Source organism: Armigeres subalbatus, chromosome 2, assembly GCF_024139115.2.
Source record: "Armigeres subalbatus isolate Guangzhou_Male chromosome 2, GZ_Asu_2, whole genome shotgun sequence".
In the NCBI taxonomy this organism is placed as follows: domain Eukaryota; kingdom Metazoa; phylum Arthropoda; class Insecta; order Diptera; family Culicidae; genus Armigeres; species Armigeres subalbatus.
The window spans coordinates 170714675-170734426 of NC_085140.1; the positions used below are offsets into that span (position 1 = coordinate 170714675).

Here is a 19752-nt window from a genome sequence, read left to right on the forward strand (position 1 = left end):
AGCTACGGTACTCCAAACCATTCTTGAGTTCAGATATTGGAGGTCTACAAGACCAACAGAGTGATTGATGGGTTCATGAGATTGTGTGTTAATTGGAGCAACCCCATGGGGCATCATTATACCAGTATATACAAATCATAATATTCCCAGAGTTCCTGCGATACTCCAAATCATTCTTGAGTTCAGATATTGAAGGTCTAAAGGACCAACAGAGTGATTCATAGGTTCTGAAGCTTATTTTCTAGTTAGAGAGGCATCATGGAACATCATTACACCATTATATAAAAGCACAGTATTCCCAGAACAATTAAGAAACTTCAGAATTGCATAACAGAGTGATGCATAGGTTCCCAAACTTGCTTGTTAGTAGGAATTGCTCCAATGGACATCATTACACAGTACGTACGTATAAAAAAGCGTCTTATTATGATCACAAACATCGCGTCCACATTTTTTTCGTTCCTTTTATCGTCAATAATGTTATAGAATATAGCTTGGTCTACGGGGACCACGGCGTCCCTTGATGACCGGCTGTACAAGTGAATAGTTGCTACTCCATAATCAATCGGAATTAGAGTAAGTTGTACTTCGAAGGCGTTGGCACTCTTATACTTACTTGCTTCATACTTATTATATAAAGTATATACATATGACAGTATTCTCAATCAGAACTGCAATTGAATGTTGAGCTTGAGGTTCTATATGATCACGTACGTACTATTTTTTGCAATCACGAAAAATGGGCTTTAATATGATAAATCTGTACCAAAATTGTATGCTCTGATTTACTCCATATGATCATTCTTGCCAATAAATAATGTTGCTGCACAGAACAATCAGTTTCTATGTTATCGTGCGTCATTGTATAGCTCGACAAGCCTTGAAGCGATAGATGAACTTGTCTTTGGAAAATTCTGATGTTATGTCCATCAAATTATTTCATTTATTACGTGACGCGACGAATACACTATTTGAACACTATCCCAAGCTAATTCAGCAAAATGTAGTTATGTAACTACTGTTCCGATGTTGGTTTTTCATTATAGCACCCAAATGAGTTTTATAATGGATTTTATGCAACCCATTTGAGTTGCATAATTTTCATTAAAGCACCCATTTCGTTGGTATGGAAAAGTAGGCCGTTTTATCACTCAAAGGCGAACTGTAAACCAGGTATTATGATCAGGAATTGCAAAAAAAAAATTACGCATAAATAATTTCAAAAAATTTCACTTCGTACTCTTTTCACCATACTATTCCCAAAATGAATAAAATATAATATCTAAAACATGTTGCAAAAAAAAATCTATCTCTCAGTTCCTCTGCAACCATTTGATGTTATTCTGCGAGATCGTCAACAGAAGTTTGAAATCATCAAAAACAATCAGATTTGAATCGACACTTTAAGCCCTGGTGCACTGCTGAAAACATGCAGCATACTAGGAGTAAACCTTTTGGAAGCAATAGTGTACCAAAAGCTATCAATAGTTACATTTTCTCACTAATAATCTTCTTCATCGAAAAAAAAATTAGTGGACTGATAACTGGGATTGTTTTTTCGAGAAATGCTCCTATTGTTGATGATTTTTCTTAAGGTGGCCATTCACAAAGTTCGTTACATCCTTACTAGGACGGGGGATTTGAGCAGCGTGACGATTAATAAAAAAAAATACTTGAGGTTCATACAAGAAGTGTGACGAAGGAAAAAGGTAATTGAAAATGTAATGAAAATGGTATTTGTTTTGCTTGACGTACTTCATGGGTCTTCCCTAGATGTCCTTCGCCATACACATTTTTTGGCGGTAAATTCATGCTAGACCATCGAAGATCTTCTTGTTGATCGATTTGAATATTAGGATCTGAGCTCAAAGACAGTTTGGAGTATCGTAGAAGTTCAAAGATTTCTGTGATGTGGTGTAACGAAATCCAGTGGAGCTATTGCAGCTCATAAAAATAATTAAGACATCGAAGATCTTCATGTTGATCGTTTTGGATATAAGGATCGGTACTCAAGGACAGTATGGAGTGTTTTGTCATATATGAGTTATTGCAACCAAATCAACGTAAATTGTGCTGCTAGGGTAGATCATCCTAGTGCCCGTAATCTGACCTGTGCAACATTTATCCTGGATGGAGCAGTTAATTTTGAACATTTTTGCTGAAGAAAGCAAGGCTCTATCTCTTAAAACTGATTTTTGACAGCTGATTTTCGTCTTGGGTCACATATCAATGAGCTAGACTTTACTAAGGTGGCGCAGATCAGCGCTGCGTTCCACTGGTTATTTCTTTTACTCTCCCGCTGTTCTTATGCAACGCAAATAGTGACGTCACTGCGCCACCTTAGTAAAGTCTAGCTCCTTGGTCATATATGACCCATCCGTATTGAATCGGTTAGAGAAGTTAAATTTTTTGAATTCTACACATTTTCTGCCGTCGTACGTAGCCGTTTTTATATATCTTCAAAAATGGCTCTTCGATGCAAGCTTTTAAGTCCACATATTGCGATGGAAACCCTTTTTCTCTTTTTCAATGCTTCATTCTTTCAAAAAATATTTATTTGATAGGCTCAGGCGTGTATAATACTTTGCGGAGCCACGATTCTTTGTGATATATACAAACAATATCATCTTATTGATAACACAGAGTTCATCATAGATCGCTGAGTAAAGCTTTGTACTAATCATTTTGAAGTATGCAGGGTTGTTACGACTATGCGGATCTCGCGATATTCGCGGTTTTGGCGCTGATTTTCATAACGATTTTAGGGTTTCACACGGATTTGGTGCGGATTTAGTTTGAGGTGAAAATTTAATAAATAAAGTGCTAGATCTAAGGACGTTTATGTATACGCTTATGTATTACACCCATTTATTAGGTTTTGTTTTATGTATATCCAGATAAGTTTTATTTTCATTAGCAAATGTTGTAACTTACGCTTGAAGGCTATTAACATTGTTTTTTGGATATTTTCAAGCCCTTGTTATATATATATATATATATTTTTGGAAAATGACCACGATAAGCCACATGGGGGGAGGGGGGGTGTTGCTCTCGAACCACGTGGTTTTTTTTAACACGAAAATTTTTGGTAAATAACAATAGCGGTGTAAAAAATACAAATCATCAAAATTTAATGATTTAATCATTAAACGCAAAGCGCATCTTAGGGCCGATGCCCACGTAGCGTCTTTTCAACTCAGTGTTAAAAATAATTTAGCATTAAGCATCGAGAAAACCTGGTAACGCAGCGTCGGTCGCAACGCCGATGCATATCTGAATTATTTGGCCAACTTAGCTTTGGATCCTATTTCCATAAAAAAAAATAAACGAAAAAGCAGGTTGCGTTTCAGTCTCAATTTTCACCAAAAACAATTGGGAAAGAAAAATGAAAAAATATTTTTTTAAAATTCCGCCGCAGATGGTTTTTGGCATTACGCCGCCGACACTTTTGCATCAGCGGACTACAGCTACAATTTTGAAAACTGTTCATGTTTTTACAATAATTCAAGAAAATCTTCAAAAGAATATCTTGCGGATATTCAGGAAAATCCAGTAAAAAATTTCCTGTAAAACTTTGACCTTACTTCATACAATCCTGATAAAGTGCTAGCATTCAGAATGTTTTTGAACAATTTTCTCTGGAAAATTTTGGTTGTAAATTTTGCTACAAATTGGTCATGAAAAAAAAACAAAATATCGCCAGTGTAAATGCCGAAAAAAATTCTATGTGAATTCTGTCTGAAAATTCAAAACAGTCTCGTGGGAAATACATATAATTTTCGGTGGAAAAAAATGTTCATATTTTCATATTTTTTTTACATTCTAATGAATTTCTTCGACAAGTTCTTCCGAATCTTCACCAGAAATTCTATTTCATTTCCAAAATAAGTTTTTCGAACTTCAAAATGTTTAGTCTCCAGTTAGCCTTACGACCAAAGGCATAGGATTGACAATCCGGAGATGACGAGTTCGATTCTCGTTCCTGTCTAGGATGTTTTCGGGTGTCAAACATTGTCGACATCCTAGGTATAATGTATCCTTCGTACTTGCTACACAAGATATATAATCGTACAATTGCTGGCATTTAAAACTTTCAATTTATAACTGAGGAAATGCTAAAAGAATAAACTAAGTTGAAAAGCAGACCAACTTCCAGTTGGAATATGGAGCCATAGAAGAAGAAGAAGACTTCTAAATTTTTCAAGAAAAAATCTTCTGAATTTTCATGAGAAATTAAATAGCCAATGCCACATGAAACACTTTGATATTACCGTTGATTTTTTGTTTTTGGATTTTTGTTTTCAAATTTGGGAGTTTGAAATGAAAATATTGACGCTCTTTGTGAATTCTATCACATTTTTTACATTTTCCAAATATTTTTTTTATTAGAGGCATTATTTAGAATTTCCACGGAAGAATCTATGGATTATCTTCTACAAATACTTAGGATTTTCTAAGAATAAATCTTTAGAATTCACAAGGTTCGTGTTTTTTTAATTTGCACCATAAATTCTTTCAAAATTTCATGGAAATTCATTCTTCTTCGGAAAGTCATTTTGATTTCTTTGTAGGTTCAGCTAAACATTGCTTTAAATCTTTACCATGCAAAGAAGCACAAGAAATGATTTAAAATTTTAAGGAATTTTCACATCAGAAAATCTTAAAAATTTTGATTTAATTTTCTAAGGAATTCCTATTGGAATTGCTTCTAAAGTACAACCTTCACAAGTACTACAAAAGTGCAATTTTTTTCGTTATTTCCACTTGTAAAAACATCGAAATATCCTCGGGAAATTCATTATTGGTGTTTTAGATGAACTTTTCATCGATTTTCTACTGGAAAATCTAAGGAATTTCCATCCGAAATATTTTGGTATATTCCAAATAATTTCTTTTGGAAATTAAAAAAACTGTTGAAAATTTCTAAGATTATTTTTTGAAAAACGAAAAAAATTTCCATTGGAAATTTAGAAGAATTTCCTTTGAAGATTCATTAAATTTGCCCAGGATTTTGAAAAAAAATCTTTAGAGATTCTGTAAAAAAAGTAAGCTGGATTTGTTTTCTAATTTATACCGGAAGTTCTTCGGAATTTGATGTTTATTGGAATTTTCATCGTAAATATGCATTTAAGATCCTTCTACGGATTCTTCTAGTTCTTCAAAATTTCTACCAAACCTTTTTTAGGAACTTTTCCACAGAATTTCGAAAAAAAAATCGTTGAAATACTGAACATTTTTCCGTGGAGACTCCGAAGAATTTCTTCTAACTATTCTGAAGGGTTTCCCTTGCAACTCCAGAATAATTATTCTTGAAAATTAGGAAGATCTTGGAATTTAAAATTCATCCGAGCAATACATGTAGGCAATTATTTAGGATAAAGAAGCCTAGTTCTTATGATATTGAATAATTAGGCTAATTGATCGAAAAATTTAATAATGCACCTAATTAGAACATTTAGGTGCATTTTTAAATTTTTCGATCAATAATGCACAAAATTCTAGTAGTGCGTATGAAAAAGGTTATGACATAGAGAAGTTTGCATTTAAAAAATCAACATGAAATTCTAAATGAAATGCTTTTTAAATTCATAAAAGGGTCTTAGAACTAAGAAGAGTCCGGCGATATGAAAAAAAGTGGCAGTGTTCCAGAAAAAACACTCCAATTCCTAAAACAATCTAGGTAATAAATAGTGTTATAATAACGATTGAAATTGAATTCCAAAACAAATCTCAACCCTTTCAGGACGGATGGGTCATATATGCCCAGCGTTTTAGATTGTCTATTAAATCACAAAAGAGAGCTAGACCACCATTTTCTTCAGTAAAATTGTTCATCTAGATATTGGTTTTACAGAAAAAAATATGCTCAAATTTGACTGACCCTGAAAACTCAGTTATCCGAAACTTTGGGAAGATTTCGATTCTAAGAGCATGCAAATGAAGTTGAAATGTTTGAATCATTCTGAACACTCAGATAAGATGGGTCATCCTGAACGTTAAGCCAGTGATTGCTCTCAAGTTCAGCCCACGACTTCTCGGTGATCAATCATGACATTTGTAATGTCCTCATCATCGGTATGTACCCAATCCGATGAAATAAGCAAAGGATCCTAATTTCCATTAACATGAGATCTAAGAGACAAGGTACCCAAAATTATCTTGAGTCAACATCAAGCTGCACAATGACTATGCCACTGGGTTCACGGACTTGGATGATTAAGTAGTTCAAACAATACGACTTCCAGGACGTTTTTTAAAACCTAAAAGTTTTGTATAACCTAAGTCGAGTCAAGTACGAAACACTGAAGATGACCTTACTGTTGAGGTCGAAATACGTATCTGTCAAGGTACAATCAAGTGGTGGAATTAAATGGGAAGGTACAAACTCGTTTTATGACAAGTAAAGACATTCCATTAAAAAGCTCAACATATTTTTTTTAACTAAAAAGTCTGTACTGCCGTCATACGCATATTTGTCCCATGTTTGCTGGGATTTCCTATGTACATGGGACAATTATGCGTAGAACGGCAGTGTAGTAGCTTGTACAAATAACAATTGTCATATCAACCCAATGGACCTAATGGGATATTATATCATACATCATTCATAATTTGGTTAATTGGATAAATCGAATGATCCGAACTCCAAAATGATAATTGATCTATAATAAATTCATTCTTTTCTGAGTAGCTTATGAAAAGACCATTGACAGAAGCATATTCGAGATATGGAATAGAAGTTCCTTGGGAAATTATTCGAAAGACATCAGAGTGACCGAGAAAATATGTTTAGTATGGCATCATTGGATTCCACGAGTCAATATCAAAATAAAATTTCAATGAAGAATTAGAAATTTTGAGAGATGAGCTAGCTCTAGATTATTTATTAGAGAAAAAATAGAAATTTTCCATAATAGAATTGGAAAGTGCCAATAAAGAAATCAGGGTATGAGTATTAAATAAATATAGAATTACTGCAAATAATGCAAAATTTCCATATACAGTTGAAAATTTTCCACAAAACAATAATAAATTAGCACTTGTAAAAGCAAAATTGGAATTATGTATTTAAAAAATCACCAATAAAGAAATTAAAAATATAGGGATATTTTGGAAAATTTCTAAACCATTACAAATTTTTCTCGAAATTTTTATAACATATTCGCGAGTCCGCATTTTGGTATACTCCTGATGCATCGAAGGTATGCGAGTTCTAGATAACCTAATACCTGATACACATTACAACATGATAACATCATAAAAATCTTCGAAATAATGAAAATTTATAATTTCCATGCTGGGTTTTAGTTTGATTTTGAATCAGTTGAAATTGTCCATCTTCAAAATTGATCGGATTAACCATATGTTTTAGTTACATAGGTTTTTTTTAATTTTTGTGCTTGAAAAAAAAACCACGTGGTCAAAGGGGGGGGGAGGGGGGGTCTGCCAAATGACCACGATAGACCACATGGGGGGAGGGGGGGTTGAAAATCTTCAAAAATATGACCACGTGGTTTCTGGATGGCCCCTAAGTCTATCTATAAACAATTATGATTAAATCTGGCCTGGACATTCTTTGTATATCAATGCATCTTGCCACTCAAAATGTTACTTGTAGCTTCAGTACTTCTAGTGGTGAATATGGCCATCTAGAAGGGAAAAAAAGCGAAATTGATTTTAGTCGGCGCGGATTTGGGGTGGAAAAAATTTCAGGATCTTCGTAACAACCCTGAGTATGTCGTTATGCCCCCGTTGCGTTGCGCGGTGCTAGTGTACTGATAATGTTGGTGAAGATTTGTCGTTGTTTCACTTTTAAGCGCGTTAGTCGTGCTCGAGGTATAATTCGACTGGGAGCATCTTCTGGATGGCCTATGGAGAGCTACGGAGCTCTACGTAAAATAAAGACTGAGCCAAACAACTCTGCAAAAAGAAAAAAACGAAAGTATTAAACTTTGATGTCAGAAGAACAAAAAAAACTACGGTCTCCCAAAAATTTTATATAAAAATAAATCCTAATAAAAAAAATGATTCTCAAGGGTTGTTTACCTCGGGCCACAAAGGTGATCGATGTCATCGTAATTTGCCATCTACAAGGTTTATTCTGTGAATAGCGATTGGACATAATCCTCGACATCACGCGAATGAAACCTCAACTTAAGTCCACCGCTCGCGCAGATGCTTTAGGAACTATGGAAAATAGCCACCAAAGTTCGTTTGATTCCAATTCCTTTGACAGTTTTGAGGAGTACTCTGACGTACTACTGGGAAGAACTCGTTGCTTAAGATTTGTCTTAAACCTCTCCTTCCTGTGTGCCCATCTACGCTAGCGAGTCCGCCTTCCCATTGCCTTACATTGAGCAGTGATGTTTTCAAACAGTAGAAAGCGAAATACGCATTAAACTCGCAAAAAACTCAATATTTTTGTTTGCTGAACAACCAAGATTAGAAATTCTAAGAAAGCAATTCTATTTTTAGTGCAGTTGTACGTGTGTGCATTTGTTGTTGAAAAATTTGCATGTTGGTCTATTCTTTGAAGAACGCAATATTCCAAGAACTCTGGGGTTTCCCATCTCGGCGAGTTCTGCAGAATTTTTCAGTACTGCAATTTTCATTTTTAATAAGCGATGTCACGCGATGTTTACATATCTGCCCCTTTCAACATCTATAGAAACGCGAAGGATGAATGGCATGCTACAAAAACCTCAAAAAATATTTGTCCCGTGACAAGGCATGAAAGTGTGCAATATCTGCTTTATTTTTGTGTTTATTATCACTTTCAACTCGATTAGGGGCTGTCCATAAACCACGTAGACTCTTGAGGGGGAGGGAGGGGTCTCGAAAAAGTCTACGTTAGTCTACGAAGGGGGACGGGGGGGTTTACAAAAAGTGTACGTAGACTTTTTTTTTTATGAAAATCAATTTATAATGCAGCTATGTGCAAGGTTCCCTATTGTTTGATTTTTTAAAGGATCTGCTCAGATTTTTTTACAAGACTTGAAATAATCTTTTGAATTTCTTTAGAAAAATCTAATGAGTTTCACTGATGTAACAGTCTGAACTATGGCTTAAAACTATATGGATTTCCCCAGGAAATTCTTCTGTGTTGAGCAGGAAAATTCTCCAAAGTATTCTACAAAAACTTTTGAAAATATTTCAAAATTCCCGCTTGGATTTTATTGCTGATTCTACTAGAATATTTTTTTATTTTCGTCGGAAACTTATTTGAGTGATTCTATAGAATTTTCACGAGAAAATTATGTCGCACTTCAACTGGGAATTCCCCGAAATTTCCGCGAGAAACCCTTCACTGGAGATTTTCTGGGAAGTTCCCTGGAAATTTTTCTTAATTTCGGAAATTCTTCGGAATGTTCGCGAGGAATTCTTTGGCTAGATAAGCGAAATTTTTTGAAATGTTCATGGGAAATTCTTCGTATATCTCACGGCAATTTCTTCGGAAGTACTAATGCTAATTCTTTAGACTAGTCAATGGAAAATCTTCGGAATTTCTAAAGTAACTATTGAAAATTTCCACGAGAAATTATTTGCATTTCTTACCAAAAACCTTTTGAGTTTCCGCAAAACAAATTGCAATTTTTGTAAGAAAGCTTTTGTATTTTCATGAAAAAATATTCGAATTTTTTACGAGAAATTAATCAAAATTACTACTGAAAATTCTCTATAATTTCCACCGCAAATTATTCGGAAAAGTCTTTTTTTTATAGGATTTTTTTTCAATTTCCTCAGGAAATTGTTTTAAATCTGCAAGAATATTGGAAACCATTTTAAAATTCCACGGGAAATATTTCCGAATGTTCATTTAAACTTCAAATTATTTCGGGAAATAATTCCAAATTTTCACGGAAATTTACTCGGAATATTAATGATTCGATTTCCACGGATGATTATTCGATGGGATATTGCATGGAATTTTCAAGAAAAGCATCGGAATTTTCACGGAAAGTTCTTTGAAATATTACGGGGAAGCTTAAAAGATTATTAATAGGGATCTTCCACGAAAATTTCCACGAAAAACTTATTGGAATGTAAACTAGACATTCTCGGAATTTGAACTCGAAATTTTTCGAAATTCTACAAATTCCTCGTTTTTCTATAAACTTGAAACGGCGAGAAGAATTAAAAGTCAGATGCGTGACAGACTTTTGCCTGTGGCGTGGCGATGCAAAAGTATTGGTAGCGGTGCTGCACACCTCTAGGAGGAGTCGAATTCAACAGAAATTAAATTGACTGACTTTGAGATTTGGTTTCAAGAGCTATGGACAGAGGATTAAATTTGATTTCGATTTTGATCGTCCAATCACATATGATATTTTGTGAAATATGGAAAAGTCTACGTAGACTTCAAGGGGGTGGGGGAGGGGTTTCGAAAAAGTCTACGAAAGTCTACCAGGGGGGAGGGGGGGTTTGGAAATGTGAAATTTCGGTCTACGTGGTTTGTGGACAGCCCCTTAGTTGAAGGAATATGATTAATTCATCGACTCGTCACTATTCTTCGCATATGTTTATTAAAATAATTAAGAAATTATAATTTTATTATAAAGCACAACTTCCTTTCAAGACCGCCTGTTGCGGCGGAATTTTCCTGGCTCGAATGAAACGGTTTTGAAAGCAGTGTTCTCCATTACACACAGCTTCAAAGCTGAAATTTATTATCGAATAATAATTATTAAACTTATGATATTTATGAACTAACTTACAAACTAATTTCAATTCAATTCACGAGCTACAGGTTCCATTGCCACTCTAAACTATTCTAACAAATTTAATAGCATAAGTATGAAAGCATTTGCATACATATAAACGCCAGTGTTGCTAGTTTCACAACACATGTCATACTCCACTCAACACTCCCACCCGTGAAACTAGTAACAAAACTGGCCTATTTCGAATTTCTGAACTTCACCTTCTCAAAAATTATCCACTTGTCAGTTCCGCCTGGATCGAAAACCCTTGTTTTCGCCAATCGCTCAAAATTTTCTCTCACATTTTCCTCCAATACGTAAAACAAACCGCTTAGCATCGGAGCGCCCGCCACATTATCCATGACTGCTGAGTATAAGAATTCCTTTCTGATGTTTTTCTGCACGACGGTTTCCACAATGACGCATTTAACCGAGTTTGTACGATGACCAGTTGACCCCGCATCATTACTACCGTTTTGTAGCGCTTTACCTACGCGTTTAGATTCAATGGCATTCTGTTTTTGCTCGATTCGTAGGTGCACAGTATTATTTGTGTGTGCCAAGTCGATTGATATAGTTTCATGCGTAGCCGTCTCTAATCCATCCATATCGTTATGTGCGACACTCAAAGACACTTTACGATGGACAACTACGACATCCAAACATAATGCACTGACAAATTCATCGTTTGGTTTCGTTTTTTCGCTATGAGAAATTTGCTGTACTTTGTTTACCGATTGATCACGAATGTTCGGTCTATTATATTGCGCGATTATCACTTCCCTTCGTGCACAATATTTCACATCAATTTCCTTTACAGCTGTCTCGTAGTCTTCGTTCAATTTCGCTAATTTACGTTGATAATCCAGCTGGAATCTCTTCTCGATTTCGTTCTGTTGAGCCCGCCACGCTTTGTTCTGCTCCTCAAGCAGTGCAAGCTTTCGTTTGAGCTCATCCATGGCTAGTTTTTTCCACTTCAGAGATAGTTTCTTTGAAGAATGTTGCGGCGGAATTTTCCTGGCTCGAATGAAACGGTTTTGAAAGCAGTGTTCTCCATTACACACAGCTTCAAAGCTGAAATTTATTATCGAATAATAATTATTAAACTTATGATATTTATGAACTAACTTACAAACTAATTTCAATTCAATTCACGAGCTACAGGTTCCATTGCCACTCTAAACTATTCTAACAAATTTAATAGCATAAGTATGAAAGCATTTGCATACATATAAACGCCAGTGTTGCTAGTTTCACAACACATGTCATACTCCACTCAACACCGCCTATCATGCGAAATTGAGCAAAGAACCCACGATTCTTTCATTTGGTTGCCTGAAATATAAAAAGGTGCTTTCCTCTCTGTATTATGACGATCACGACCTTTTCTAGTACAGTGCAGAATTTTGTTACGTTTTCTTATTTATAACCGCCGTAAAGCATGAGAATACCCAAAGACAAATGCACGGCCCTTTACAGTATTTGCTCCTCCACCCAGTACCAAGAAGATAAATTGCATTTGGTCGAAATATTGCGCAAATCAAAATAATACTATACACAAAGCATTACGGTACATATTTGTATTGCATCATTCAAGTCTTACATGCTAAGCCTACCTCCTTCCTGCACCGTAGTGCTCTCTTCAGCGAACGTCTTCGCTATCATTTGTTTAGGGGCCCCTACTTACTACGTTCTTGCTCGGCACCATTCGACGGCGCTCTATTCGAAAGTGCATCTGCACTGTTTCTTCAACCGCTCTCACGTTGCATGCACACACACTAACACCCAGCCACGATCTTCTTTTTGCTTCTACTAGGGGAGAACGGTCCAAAATGCACCCCTTAAGCTTTTTCGATATTTTCGCCCATATAAACAAGAATACCCAACCATTTCAACGTATAGGTGCAAAATTTACAAACCCAGCTACATTTCACAATGATCTCCTATTCAAAACAATAAGGTTTTCATGACTTTCTAACGCATTTAAAAAATGTTTTAAAAACAGGCCTGGGGCAAAATGCCCGAATGGTGGTCTAAAATGACTCAATTGCATATAAAATGATGGTGAACGCATGGTTGTTTGTATTTTCTTAATGTATTGAACTGCAATCTTACGGATGTGGTGGAAGAATAGCAAATCATTAAATTTGAGTGAATATGAAAGGATTTTGCATATTTTTTTCCAATGGAGCTCAATGATGGATAACTTATTATGAATTGTAATGGTAATATTCGTTCATGAATGTACCACAACAGATTATGTGAGTGATTTTATAAGTGAGGCCGTTTTGCCCCAGGGGTGCATTTTGGACCGTTCTCCCCTACTTCCTTATGCTGCTCACACCACGATGCACAGATCACACTTCTTCCTTCCGTCAATCACTACAGCTTTCTGCTACCACCCACTCCGCACCATTTGCTCACCGTGCTACACTTGATGCTTGGGCCCTTTCACCCTTCTTCCTAACCGTCAACACGTGATACCCGAGTTACTAGTGGGTAATGTTGATGCTCAACACTAGTGTGACTGCGACGCTCTCCAAGCTCAGCATGCATTAGTGAGTTTCTCACAGGCTCGTCGTTCTCACCACTGAGTTTTCCAATTGGATTTTGGTATAGTGTGAGGATGTAATCTAAAACTGCTAGTTAGAGCGATCGGGACGATCTTCACACGTCCTGCTGGCTGTTCGGCCACATTGAGAGTTGACGTAAAGTCAATGTCAACTTCTCTCCCCGAACAGCCAAGATAGCTGTGTGGTGTCGGCAGCCAGTTATCTGGCTAAGAATAACGCTACGGATTGCCTGTTCCGGTGGTATAAGTCCACCATACAGGTGACCCCAAATTCTTGGTGTGATGCGGCTTTATGCTTACCGTGCCTACGAATGAATGGTTAGGAGGGTCTAAAAAGAACCTAACCGCTAACGGAGCCTGTGAAGCACCAGGGCACCCTTCACAGTATCTAGCCCTTACTGCGCTAACCGGAGCTATGGCGTAGTTGACTTTTTGCTTCTCCGAAATAATCGGCTACTCTTATTCAATCTCAACTTGAGGTTAAATAAGGGTGGGATTATGAGCATGTTTTTATTTAGTTTTCAACAAATTGTCACCTATATGGATTCGCTTTATGCGTTATACACATTGTACTCTGTGTTTCGTCTTTGACTTTCTTGATAAGATACCAATTTGGTTTCATCGTTGCTGTTCATATTAATGCTGAAGTTGTGGAGTGCATTATCTTAATTTGCAATGGCTTCAGTTAAGATAGCTCAAATCAATCTTCAGCATAAAAGAACAGCAACGATTAATCTTTGTAGACTTATGCAAAATGGCAAATCCCAAGTGGCTTTGGTGCAGGAACCCTATTTTCGCAAGGGTAGCTTCTACCTAGGTAACCTAGTGAACCCGGTTTTTGCTGCTTTCAGTAAAGAAATGGCAAACTCTCGATCAATGCCGCGTGCATGTGTGCTTGTAAACAATGCTATTGTTGCTACACTTATCTCTGAACTAACAACCAGAGATGTATGTGCTGTCACAATTGATGCAACTGGCGGAACCCCCGTCAGGAAATACGTCTATTGTTCGGTTTATTTACCACATGATGAACCATCCCCTACGGATGCTTTCAAACGAGTTGTCATATATTGCACTTCAAAAGGCCTTCCGCTAATTGTCGGCAGTGATGCTAATGCTCATCACATCATCTGGGGTAGCTCGGATATCAATCTGAGAGGCTCCAGCTTGATGGAATACTTAAGTAGTACCGAACTTAGTTTACTTAACATAGGCAATCGCCCAACCTTTATGGTATTTAATAGAGCAGAAGTGTTAGACATCACCCTTTGCTCCAATAGAATCAGTCACGAATTGACTAATTGGCATGTGTCAGATGAGGAATCGATATCTGACCATCGCTACATCTACTTTGATCATTTGAATGTTACTTCGCAGACCTTGCGTTTTAGAAATCCCCGTTCAACAAACTGGGATCTTTACACAGAGTTGCTCTCTACCAAATTTCATGGATATCTACCTTCTATAGAAACTCCTACCGACTTGGATGATGCAGTTGATACTACAACGTTGCACATCATGGAAGCTTTCGAAGAAGCTTGCCCTTTACGTTCTGTAAACACCTCAAGAGGAACCCCTTGGTGGAATTCCGATTTGGCTAAGCTAAGGAAGCAGTGCAGAAGGAGTTGGAACAGACGCCATTCAGCAGGGACGGATTCTTTCAAGTTGGCTCGCAAAGCTTACAAGAAGGCTCTACGATCTGCTGAACGATCCGGCTGGAAAAACCTTTGTGCAAATGTTTCCAATTTGAGTGAAGCCAGTCGATTGAATAAAATTCTTGCGAGATCCAAGGATTTCCAAGTTGGCGAAATTCGCAAGCCAAATAGCGACTACACTTCTTCTGATGAAGAATCGTTAGAGCACTTATTTGATACGCACTTCCTTGGATGTGTCGATATAACATCTTCGGATGATCCTGATGTCTTTTCATGTAGCTATGGGTCTTGGGCTCAAGCACGTAGAATCATAACTACTGAATCGATTCAATGGGCACTTAACAGTTTTGCTCCCTACAAATCTCCAGGGGAGGATGGATTTTATCCCGTTCTACTTCAGAGAGGTTTTGAGCATATCAAACATGTTTTGAAAAAGCTTTTAGTATGCAGTTTTGCTACTGGGTATATTCCCATATCCTGGCGGGATGTCACTGTAAAGTTTATCCCAAAAGGAGGACGTGCTTCGTATGAAGAAGCAAAGAGTTTTAGACCCATCAGTCTGACCTCATTTCTTCTGAAATGCTTAGAACGTATTATCGATCATCACATTCGTGATGACTGTTTGGCAAACATGCCTCTTCATGTTAATCAACATGCTTACCAATCTGGAAAGTCCACCGTGACTCTTCTACACAAGGTTGTGTACGATATCGAGAAAGCATTCGCTCAAAAGCAATCGTGCTTGGGTGCTTTCTTAGATATTGAAGGTGCTTTCGACAACGTGTCTTTCGATGCAATATTGGAAGCCGCACGTTGTCATGGGCTACCTAATATTATTACCAAATGGATTCACCAGATACTTAAAAACCGACATCTCTACTCGACATTACGTCAAGCAGCGATTAGGAAATTAAGTATCTGCGGATGCCCTCAAGGGGGAGTATTATCTCCACTTTTGTGGAATCTCGTTGCAGATACGCTATTGAGGTTACTCAATAATGGCGGTTTTCCTACCTATGGATTTGCCGACGACTATCTTACATTGATAGTGGGTTTGTGCATTACTACCTTATTCGACCTGATGCAAAATGCTCTTCAGGTAGTTGAAAGTTGGTGTCGCCAATATGGCCTTTCGGTCAATCCGAATAAAACATCTATTGTTCTTTTCACGGAAAAACGTAATCGTAATGGTATTCGTCCATTACATCTTTTTGGTTCTGAAATCAATGTAACTGATCAAGTAAAGTACGTGGGTCTAATTTTGGATTCAAAGCTTTCCTGGACTCCTAACAGAATCAAAAAGGCGTGTATGGCTTTCGGCCAATGCCGACGAACCTTTGGTAAAACTTGGGGTCTTAAACCCAAATATATCAAATGGATTTACAAAACAGTTGTACGACCAATTTTGGCTTATGGATGTCTTGTGTGGTGGCAAAAGGGGGAAGTGAGGACAATTCAGTCTAAATTAGGCCATCTTCAAAGGATGTGCCTAATGGCAATGACTGGTGCGTTCTCTTCAACTCCCACGGCTGCTCTCGAAGTTCTCTTCGACGTGGCCCCACTACACATACATCTCAAACAAGAAGCATTTTCTTGTACTTACCGACTATGGGTACTCGGTTTTATGGAAGAGAATCCTGTAAACCGCAGTTCTACACACACTTCGTTGTTACCGCTTATGGTTAATTGGGACAAAATTTTCCTTGCTCCAAGTGATCTCACATGTTAGTAGTTTTCCTTATAGGACATTTTCAACACAATTCCCCTCGCGGGATGAGTGGACATCTGGCTATTTGGAGAGAAGTATGTCGGACAGCATTGTTTGTTACACTGACGGCTCCCTCCTCGAAGGTAGAGCAGGTGCAGGCGTCTATTCGCGTGAGCTGAGATTGGAACAGTCACACTCACTGGGTACACACTGCACTGTCTTTCAAGCGGAAATATTTGCCATCATGTGTGGAGTGCAATCTGCACTGCAGCAACGCATTATGGGCAAAGTAATATACTTCTGTTCAGATAGCCAAGCAGCTATTAAAGCTCTCGCCTCGGCCAACTCAAGGTCGAAGTTAGTAATCGCATGTCGAACTCAAATTGAGGAACTGAATTCAGTTAATACTTTACACCTTATATGGGTACCTGGCCATTCTTCCATAGCTGGAAACGAAATGGCTGATGAGTTAGCTCGTAATGGAGCATCGCATGACTTTATTGGTCCTGAGCCAGCTATTCCAATATCCAAGTGTTGGGTGAAGCTTTTGGTCAACTCTTGGGCTGTCACTCAGCATAAATGGCATTGGAGTAGTCTGGATTCATGTCATCAAACAAAATTGTTCATCCGGGAGCCATCTCCGGTAGTGGCAAGCTATTTAGCTAATCTGTCTAAACAGAATTGCAGTGTCTTAGTCAAGGCCTTGACAGGTCACTGCCGACTGAACTATCACATGGCAAATATTCAACGCGTTGAATCATCTGTTTGTGATAGTTGTGAATCCGATTATGGAACTTCTTATCATATAATATGTAACTGCCCAGTCTATGCACAATTGCGGTTCCAAATATTTGGTAAACACTTAGGGTAAAATGCCCAATAGTGGACCCCCTAGTAGCGGAATTTTACTCTTCCTGTCATAAGGCTTAGAAATTTTCAACATATTAACTCAACTTGATATCTAACAACAAGCTCTGTATCCCCTCTTCACGATACATACATGAAACACCCAAATACATGACGTTATTCGTTGAAATTAACATTTTAAAGTCTAACTAAATTCGCCCTATAGTAGACCCCCTGGGGGTCCATAATGGGAAATTGCTTCCCTATAGTCGACACTTCATTTGATTTTCATGTCCCATTTCGGGACGTTCTTCTTCCCTATTATGGACCCCCCAAAATATTCCTATAATGGACACTCTCGTGTTTATTTTTTATAGAATTGTAAAAAATCATCTAATTTTTCTTTCCATAGCATTTCCAATGCATGTAATCAAATCATAGGATTGTAAGGTAGCTTCTCCCGATAGAATTTCATAGCAAAGTGTTGACATTGTGCAGTAATAATGCAAAAATGGCTGGAGGGTCCACTATTGGTTGGGGGTCCACTATTGGGCACTTTACCCTACTTAGTGAAATTGACTTCAGAAACCTGAATCTTCAGAGTATTTTGTTGTTCATAACCCGTTGTGGTAAGGAGTTATAAGCTCTTGTACGCTTATGCGTTGTATGCCCTCTTCAAGGGCCCTTTTCCAAACATTCCCTTTGTTCTCCCATCCACATTCCTTTCCTTTTTGTTCACTTCCTTTTCCGTCAGGTGTGTGATGAAAAAGGCTGTGAAGGCGATGGCACAAATCTCCCAAATTGAGGTGAACGTGCCCCTGAAGCCGATGTTCTGATACCTGATACCTGATACAGCTTTCTGCTACCACCCACTCCGCACCATTTGCTCACCGTGCTACACTTGATGCTTGGGCCCTTTCACCCTTCTTCCTAACCGTCAACACGTGATACCCGAGTTACTAGTGGGTAACGTTGATGCTCAACACTAGTGTGACTGCGACGCTCTCCAAGCTCAGCATGCATTAGTGAGTTTCTCACAGGCTCGTCGTTCTCACCACTGAGTTTTCCAATTGGATTTTGGTATAGTGTGAGGATGTAATCTAAAACTGCTAGTTAGAGCGATCGGGACGATCTTCACACGTCCTGGCAAATGCTGTGTCGATGTCGGTGGCGTGAGCGCGGCTGTCGTCGCACTGCTGCTATTTATTTATCAAAAAAGAAAGGCCCTGAATAGGGTAATTGCATGAGTGCGCATGTTGACCAATGGTTTTTAGAATTTGTGTTACCTCTTCCGAGGGCCTTCTGTGTTCGGGGAGTGATTTGGTGGATATGGTCCGTTTGCGCGGGATGGAAGCTGCGAAGGGGTGGTTTATGATTATCTTGGTGGTTTAGATTAATGAACTACTCCTCTTTACCTGCACTGTCGCCTCTTCGTGGTTCGTACTGTGCGACGGTACGGGTTGCTTGGTACGATGACTGTTCGTCGGTATTGTGCACCTTATGCTGTGACAGGTAGCCGGCCGTATATCTGATCAATGAGGGTTTGAGATTGGTTGATCTAGTGTCGATTGCAAAGATTGTTTTACCTGATACCTCTGTTTTGTGATTTCGGCGTCACTTTTCCAGATGATATTGGGAATTGTAGTTAATGGGGTATTGGGCCTGCCGAGGATTATTCCTCACACGTGCAATGTCTGTCACTGTATGGCAAGGGATTATTAGTTCAATTTCAATCATCAATTTGACGAGATCTTCACCTGTGCAATAGTGATTGCTTTTCCTCTGTTTAAGAGGATCATCGGTTCCGCGGTTCCGGTAAACTTCTTAAAAGGGAACACTTTAACACACCGTACGTCAGTCGATCTGCTGCTTCTAATGCTTTAATCAACGGAAGTATGTCACGTCAAAATTAGGAGTGTCAATCGTAGTGCGAGTGTTACCAACATCGCATTATATCGAACTGGTAGAGCTGGGTGTTATTTCTGTGGTGCGGCGGGTTTAGTGTTGGCATTTTTTAAATGATTGGGCACATCTTCTAATCAATATTCTTGTTGAAGTAAACGCGGTGTAACAATTTTTCCATCGAGAACTCTACAGAACCTCAGCCTCTCCCTTTAAGGTATTGCTTTTCTCTAAAAATCATTCACCAGGTTTAAAAAAAAATGCTCAAAGAACGGGAACTCATCCATTTATTAAGCTTACATCTAAACAGATATGTAACTCTGAATCAACAATTTACAATACACGGCTTGAGACCACATCTCTCCACCT

At 37.9% G+C, this 19752-nt stretch overlaps 2 protein-coding genes and 1 long non-coding RNA gene across 9 annotated transcripts in view; 1 reads left to right on the plus strand and 2 right to left on the minus strand.

Moving 5' to 3' along the window:
• Positions 1-19752, plus strand: part of LOC134211191 (motile sperm domain-containing protein 2-like) — a 103297-nt gene that overhangs the window by 60346 nt on the left and 23199 nt on the right. The gene's annotated exons all lie outside the window — the stretch shown is intronic.
• On the minus strand, positions 10643-11884 carry LOC134211193 (uncharacterized). The gene is made up of 2 exons (XM_062687871.1): positions 11833-11884; positions 10643-11774 (listed from the first exon to the last, which is right to left on the minus strand). Exon 2 carries the CDS (start codon positions 11657-11659, stop codon positions 10898-10900), a length of 762 nt encoding a protein of 253 aa, XP_062543855.1. The 5' UTR covers positions 11660-11774; positions 11833-11884; the 3' UTR covers positions 10643-10897.
• On the minus strand, positions 18378-19385 carry LOC134211194 (uncharacterized). The gene is made up of 5 exons (XR_009978964.1): positions 19239-19385; positions 19068-19181; positions 18897-19009; positions 18768-18835; positions 18378-18707 (listed from the first exon to the last, which is right to left on the minus strand). It is a non-coding gene; the product is annotated as an uncharacterized LOC134211194 (long non-coding RNA).